The sequence below is a fragment of the Cyprinodon tularosa genome, unplaced genomic scaffold (assembly GCF_016077235.1).
Source record: "Cyprinodon tularosa strain WSP-4 unplaced genomic scaffold, ASM1607723v1 ctg212, whole genome shotgun sequence".
Classification (NCBI taxonomy): domain Eukaryota; kingdom Metazoa; phylum Chordata; class Actinopteri; order Cyprinodontiformes; family Cyprinodontidae; genus Cyprinodon; species Cyprinodon tularosa.
In genome coordinates, this window is record NW_024038786.1 from 423,157 (window position 1) to 430,979 (window position 7,823).

Sequence of the window (7,823 nt, forward strand, 5' to 3'; positions counted from 1 at the left end):
TTTATGCTGTAGTGTTTATTGGTCACATACAAGCAGCTGTTTGTGGCTGTATGAAACTTTCAGCAACTTTAATGTGTTTCTCAACTTAGGCTTCATCGCCTCAGACATGACTTCCAGGAACTCCAGCACTCAGCTGTGGCTCATCACTCACTTCCACGAAATGGGTTCCTTGTACGACTATCTTCAGCTCAGCACCCTGGATGCGTCCAGCTCCCTCCGCATGGCGCTCTCAATAGCCAGTGGCTTGGCACACTTACACGTTGAGATCTTCGGCACGCAGGGCAAGCCTGCTATTGCCCACCGAGACCTCAAGAGCAAAAATATATTGGTGAAAAAGAATGGACAGTGCTGCATTGCTGACTTAGGTAAAAATTGTTTTTTGTGGGTTCCTGCACTAAAATTTATTTTTCAATTATAGCAACTTTGAAGAGTTTGGAACGTGAAGAGATCTTTGTGGGACTTGAAGGGTATAAATGTTACTTCTAAAATAATATGACTGTATTTAAAGGGTTGTGCATCATGCCTACTTTGCTTAATGAAGCAGTTATTTGTATCTGAGGACCTGCTAGGATTAACATTAACCAAATTATTCCTCCATTTCCCCCTGTCTGCTAAGCCATATTTGTTGTTGTCTTAGAAAAACAATCATTGCTAAATGTATCAGATGACTCTTAACCAAAAAGACCGTGGAGCACTTGATCTAATGCACCAATGTTCCATTTCACAGATGCTTGAATAACATCTAATTTACCTGAAGGGCTGGATTAGATGTAATGAATTTGGCTGCTGTTGACGTATTGTGCTGTGCAGACAAACATGGTTGCGGTTGTTTGTCTAATCAGCGTTTTGTTGTTTTGAAGTACATCCAGTGTGCTGGTACAGGGCTCTTTGCTCTAAATTGGTCGTGTTTTATCGTTTAATTCAGCTGAATGAGTCCAGTGTGGTGTCTTTGATAAAGTGGTTTAAACGGAAGGCCTCCCACTGACAATGCACCATGTCGTTGCCATAGAAACATGTCTGACGTTTTATTTTAGTTTCTGTCCAGAGACTTGGATAGAAAAATTGTGTTAAAAACTTGAAGTTTTTTGGTTTTCATTGCAGGTCTGGCAGTCATGCATTTTCAAGACACTAATGAACTGGATGTGGGGAACAACCCTAAAGTTGGTACCAAGCGCTACATGGCCCCTGAGGTGCTGGACGACTCCATCCAGATGGACTGCTTCGAGTCATTCAAGAGGGTGGACATTTGGGCCCTGGGCCTCGTCCTGTGGGAGGTCGCTAGGAGGACAGTAAGCAATGGTCAGTATGTTCTTCATCAATGACTCTATGTATCTGAAAAAGTGGACATTGCATGTTAACTAGTGTGTTATTAAAAAAGACGTTACAGTAACTACGTTCATTTTGCAGTAACTAGCACTGTAAAAAAAAAAATTCATTATTCATTACTTAAAGTTTATAGAATAGAATAAAACAATCCCTTTATTGTCCCATAATAGGGAAATTGTGGTGTTACAGCAGCAAAAGGTTATAACAGAACTGGTCACTCAATGTAGACCGTAGAAAGTGTTTAAATATAACAGAATAAGTTACAAAGTTAAGAAAAAAAAAAGTACTGTACTGTGTTTTTACAATAAATATACTTTGTATCTGGAGAGTAAATCAATAATCAGCTATGGACATTTTTACAGTAGTGAATATGTGGAAAAATAGCAGCAACAATCAGATGTGCAGAATGACAGCAGCATGTTATTTAACTGACAAAAGTAGAAACGGCAAAAATCAGCATGAATGTAACAACTTTTTCATCATCCATCCATTCGACCAACTGTTGGATAGTTAATCATCCATACTTGCATTCAACCCTCCATCTACTCCGCCTTGCCCCCCCCCGGTCTATACCACCCATAAGTTCATCTGCCCAGTAATTCGTCCATAAATCCGTCTGTTGGTCGTCTCTGTCCATCCATCCATCCATCTGTTCAATGTCTTATTGCTAATTTATCTATCTATCTATCCACCCTCTTTCTCCATTGACAGATCTGTTCTAGATTGAAAAATGGACTATAAAGCACTGCGAACTCTACACTTAAACTTCTAATAGTATGACATGATTAATTTATGCCAAAAAAAAACCCACTAGAAACTCCAGCAAACCCACAATGAGTGTCTTTTTTTTTGGCTTGCATTTTCTCCTCCATGTAGGCATCGTTGAAGACTATAAGCCACCGTTTCATGACGTGGTTCCCAGTGATCCCAGCTTCGAGGACATGAAGAAGGTGGTGTGTGTGGATCAGCAGAGGCCCAATATCCCAAACAGATGGTTCTCAGACCCGGTGAGTAATGTTCAAACTGGTTTTCTCATACACATAGTGAGACTGCGATTTTAATAATTACACTGATTGATTTGTTTCACCTTATTTTTCAGACTTTAAGCTCCTTGGCTAAACTCATGAAGGAGTGCTGGTACCAGAACCCGTCTGCCAGATTAACATCACTTCGCATCAAAAAGACTCTGACCAAGATTGACAACTCTTTGGATAAAATCAAAACAGACATATGAGCCTTTGCTTGAGAAGAAGAGGCCTTTGAAAACATCCAGAGGATGGGAAGTCTTATAGAAAGTCTCAGAAGATAAAAGACTTGATGTGTTTAGTGCCCTTATAGCGGCACAAACCTATATTTATTATAAAACACCAGGGAGGACACGTTTTGGCATCCAAAGATGGCTTGATGGGCATTTCCGAGACTGCCCATGTAGTCTTGGAAAAAAGAAACCATCAATTCAATGTATGGCATAGGAGCTGGACTGTTGGAAACCTTCTTCAAGGAGGAAGCTGTTACCCGGGCATTTGAATAGTTTGTTTTTTTAGAAACGCAGATTTTGCTTTACACATTTTCCAGTTTAAAAGACGTTTTAAAAGACGTCCGAACATGATCTCATCTTATTCTTTTTAATTGTGCTTCATTCATTTGCATTATGGTACGCTCATGTAGGAAAAAATATAAACAACCAAGGTTTAAGGTACGTCTGTGACAGCAACTGCAGCAAGAGGCATCATGTTGTACTAATGCGCTAATGTGTACTATGCTGTAAAAACAAGTTTCACCTGAAATGTAATGAGGTGTACGGCTGCGCTTGGTGCACTTTTTCCTTTGGCAGATGGATGTCATTCAACTAGAGATACTTTGTCTCAAACATTTTGTGTATTACATAAAATTTACATTTTGTTTTCAGCTTTAGAGTTAAAATCAGATATCTGCCACTTATTGCTGATTTTTTTCCAAAGGCCTGTCAGTAACGATGTAAAGCCTGTATACTGTCTTAACGCGTGCATTGTTGTCCTAATGCGTGCATCGTCAAGTAAGTGAAGTCAGATTTAAGCCTTTTTTTTATTATTTCTTTAAAATTTTATATCAACTAGTGATTTCTATTAATTAAATAGAGAACAATATGTATGTATCCGTCTCATTTGTCTTTATGGACTTTCTCAAAAAAAAATAACAGCCATAAAAGTGGTTTGTTTGTTTTTTGAGTAGAGCTATTTGTTTGTCCTTCGTTTATATATATATATATATATATATATATATATATATATATATATATATATATATATATATATATATATATATATATATATATATATATAGCCCCCTCTCACAGGGGTTGCTTCTATAGCATAGTAGCATTTCATCAAAGAAGAAGGAACACGAGAACCTTGAGAAATACCAAAGGCTGAAAGAGGAGCTAGAAAAGATGTGGAAAGTAAGAGCAGCAGTGGTACCAGTGGTAATTGGAGCACTGGGGGCTGTGACCCCCAAACTGGGAGAGTGGCTACAGCAGATTCCAGGTGAAACATCAGAGGTCTCTGTCCAGAAGGGTGCAGTCCTAGGAACAGCTAAGGTACTGCGCAGAACCCTCAAACTCCCAGGCCTCACCCCACGAGGGGTGAGAAAATAGGTTATATATATATATATATATATATATATATATATATATATATATATATATATATATACACATACATGAGTAAATTCAGATACAACAATGTATTAAACAAGCTTAAATTTCATGAAGATGGCACGGTGTTCCCTCGTTTTTAATAGGGCTGTTTAAGTGTTAGGTCCTGCAAAGAAATGACCCAGTTTGACATCAGAGGGGAGCATAACAGGCTCCATTTTCTTTTTCAGACAGATTCCCTGACTCACCAAAACTCAGTGCACCAGCACCGACTATTCAATTTAGTTTATTATATAATTTCAATGAAATGCTTTTTATCTGAAAGTACTCTATAAGGCAAAGCTCCAAATTAAAAGTAATCCAAACTAAGAAAAAAAAAAAAATCTCATTTATGTTTATGCACTTAATCACTAACTTTGCAGCAATCCCTGTTGAGTGTGCAAGTGGGGATGCTGGTAAGGATTAACTCACTTTTTTGATGGAAAAACTTCAATCAGAACTTCAAGAAGAACCAATCTGTCATGATTGATTGGAAATGTATAAAGATGGAGAAGCAGAATCACTGGGCACATGAGCACTCAATGTTAAAGCGAACTTAAATAGTTAATAATAATAGTTGTACCTTCCTTGACTTCTAATAAGTTTCATCTAATAAGTTCTCATCTATTATGTGTGATGCAAATCAGTTTACAGTGAGCGGTAGCATGAACTTCTTCAGAAAATTTTGTTTATTGGAAAGAAGCTGGGTTAAACCCCGTACATAAAGGCCTGTTTATCATCTATAGATACAAAACCTATGGTTATTGGTAGCTATAGTTAAAGTGGTTTTCCTCCTCCAGATTGATGGCAAAGCTATGCAGAAAATATGGATCAGTTATTACTTCTACACGGAGAAAAGAAAAAGAACATGGTCTATAATAGCAGAAAATGTGTCAATGTAAAGTAGAAGTCATAACATCCTCCAGAAGCCTGAAATAAGAAGGCATGTTGGTTACATCCCACATGTATAAATAAAGGTGTTCCAACCAAATGAGATGAAGACTGAACTTTTAAGCCTTGCAAAAATTTCTACGGCAACACATCCAATCTTTTCAAAAACACCATGGTGGTGGCAGCATCAGGCTGTGGGCATGTTTTTTCAGCAGCCTGGACTGAGAGTCTGGCCCATGTCAAGGGAAACGTGGATGATGTTAGATATATGGATATTCTTAAGCAAAACCTTGTTCTGCTTGCAGTTTTAAACTGGGATGGAGGTTCAGCTCCCACCAGGACGACAACCTGAAACCTATTTATGGTCGTGTGTCGTTTCCCCTGTTTACTGATATAAGACCATTAGGTTTGTTTTACATACCTAAAAATATTTCTGTACAATTTTGAAATACATTTGAAATGATTAAAAACTAGTTCAAAGCCATTCATTTTAAATAAGATGTACTTAAAAATGACTAAATTGATTGACATTAAATTTGGCGTGTAAACATAAAAAAAACATCCATCATCCCGTTGAGTTAGACAACATCCCCACAGTTTATTTTTTTTATAACTTTGTTAAATCATGTTGAACTCATGCTCTCCACGTACCTTTGCCTTTACACGTAGCTTTACACATCTAAGCCAAAAAGTTCAAATTATGTCTCACTTTTGCTGTCCCTCTGAAGTGACTTGTAGAAAACACTAAACAGCACTTTGGCTTTTTGGAACAATAGCTTTCTTTTCAACAACTTTCCAGATTTATGGGGTGGATAATAGATAGCTGTCCTCCCTACAGATTTTCCTACCTGAGCAGTGGATTTTTTTTCCTTCAGTTATAGCGATGCAAGGTTAAAGAGTTTCTGGTGAGGTTTGAAGAACTTGAGATATTTTACAAATAAACTCTGCATTCAAATTCTCCACAACTTCAGCTCTGATCAGTTTTCTTTGTTCTTTATGATCGTCTTTGTTCACTAATGTTCTTTATGGAACAGCTGGATTTAAGCTTAGGTTTAATGAGACATAGGTGGTGTTGATATATAAATAGACAGGAGACAGCTGGTTTCACTGTAATTTATTTAGGGGAATCACAGTGAAGAGGGCTGGAAGCAAGTATGAGCTGGACATTTATGAAAAGATTTTAAAGAACTTGTATTTCTTTGCTTCCCACTTTTTCACCATTTAGTGATGATCGGTCACAAAAATCCAGTATATCACAGTGAAATTTGTGAATGCTTGAAAAAAAACTTCAAGATGTATGAATTTAAGTGAAAAATGGAAAAGGCATGTTTCCTGATTATGTGCTGATGTGCTTTTTCTCATGAAGCTCTTACCTCTGTCCTTCTCCCTGGTGACACGGGCATCTGCTGTTGCTGTGGAGCCTGAGCAACAGAAGCATGACTTTGGCCACAAGGCCCATGCAGTAAATAACGTCTTGCATGCAGGCAAGTTTTGCAATGCGGACAAGCAAAGCAAAGCCAAGCAGCTCTGTCAGAGATATAGAGCTTTGCCTCCATTTGGTCTGCAGACACACTGGGACAGAAATTGCAAAATCTCCTGTGGTGCAATATGGTCTGCTGGCTAGAACGTACAGCCATAGTGGCCCTGCAGAGCAAAACATAACATTAGTTCAGAAACGGAACAACAAAACAGAGGAAAGGGGAGGGGGAGCACACAAATGCTTTTAGATGAAGAGGAAAAACATTTTAGAGATCATAACGTAGCACAAAACTCTTTAAGAAAACATTTGTACATTTTAAAAAAAATCAGAACAGATGAGCAGATAAAAAAACCCTAACATATATAAAAATATTAAATCAATAATTTTAGGATTTAGCTCTACCAGACACTAATGATACAAATACACATAAAGCACTGGAAAAGAAAAACGAAAAAACAGAACAAGAGTTGTATTTCCTGAACAGAAGACTGTACTAAGATTACATTGGGAATTACCAAAAAAAAACAAACAAACATTTATTTAAAAACATGATTTTAATAAAATAGATATTTAGAGTTAAAATTGTAATGATACGCTGCTATGAAATTTAATACATTTAAGTGTAAAAGCTAACCAAACCACTATGCCCAAAAGTACTAACAGTCAAACAGGGTGGTGGTGATGTGATGATCTGGGACTGCCCCCCCCCGTTCAGGAGCTGGATGACTTGCTGAAGTTATAGCAAAAAAATACTTCTAACCAAGAGAAACAAAAAAAACAAAACCAAAATGCCCTTAGTTTGAAAACTTAAGCTGAAACAAGTTTGAGTTATGTTTAGAAAAACTAAATGTACACCTCAAAATGAGAATTCATCCCATTTTTTGTTTATTATAAAATGGAGCCTAGGAGGAAGTTCAACTGAAGAAACTGATTGCTTTCCTACATCCACCTGCGACACAGCCAATCAGCTTTGAACCACACCTCAACGAAAGCCAACCGGCATCCAAAGCTGATCTTAAAAGGCCTCCAATCCGCTCTTTTCTGCTCCTGTGGGCAGGCAGCGGATGCGCTGTGACTTCATTCAGATGATTCCGTCTCAACCCATCTCCAGCCCCTCTTCCACCTTTGTAGCTGAAGCTTCATCAGAATATCATTCCTCCCTGACTCTTATTGTTTTCCCTGTCTCATCTCAACCGGTCCCGTTGAGCTGGTTCTGCCGGAGGTTTCTTCCCAATGGGGAGTTTTTTCTCTCCACTGTCGCTTCATGCTTGCTCATCATGGACAGGTTCTCTCAACCTGTGTTTTTTTATTGGACTTCCATCTTCCAGGTCACCGAGTGAAGCTCTAGTATCAGCTCACGCAGTCCACTGATTCTCCCCATAAAGCTCAGCATACCGTCTCGTTAACCAGCAGTCTACAGACTGACCAACTTCATCTATCTCCACTTCACCACCA

General features: G+C 38.2%; 1 protein-coding gene across 3 annotated transcripts in view; it reads left to right on the forward strand.

The window, feature by feature from the left end:
- The window catches only part of LOC119783887 (activin receptor type-1-like), a 38,917-nt gene extending 35,461 nt beyond the window's left edge, over window positions 1–3,456 (forward strand). For all 3 annotated transcript variants that reach the window (XM_038285611.1, XM_038285612.1, XM_038285613.1), the window contains 4 exons: window positions 90–365; window positions 1,102–1,299; window positions 2,203–2,333; window positions 2,426–3,456. In XM_038285611.1, coding sequence (XP_038141539.1) covers window positions 90–365; window positions 1,102–1,299; window positions 2,203–2,333; window positions 2,426–2,560 — 740 coding nt within the window. In that variant the 3' untranslated portion in view covers window positions 2,561–3,456. The remainder of the gene's footprint in view (window positions 1–89; window positions 366–1,101; window positions 1,300–2,202; window positions 2,334–2,425) is intronic.
- The last annotated feature ends 4,367 nt before the right edge of the window (window positions 3,457–7,823 follow it).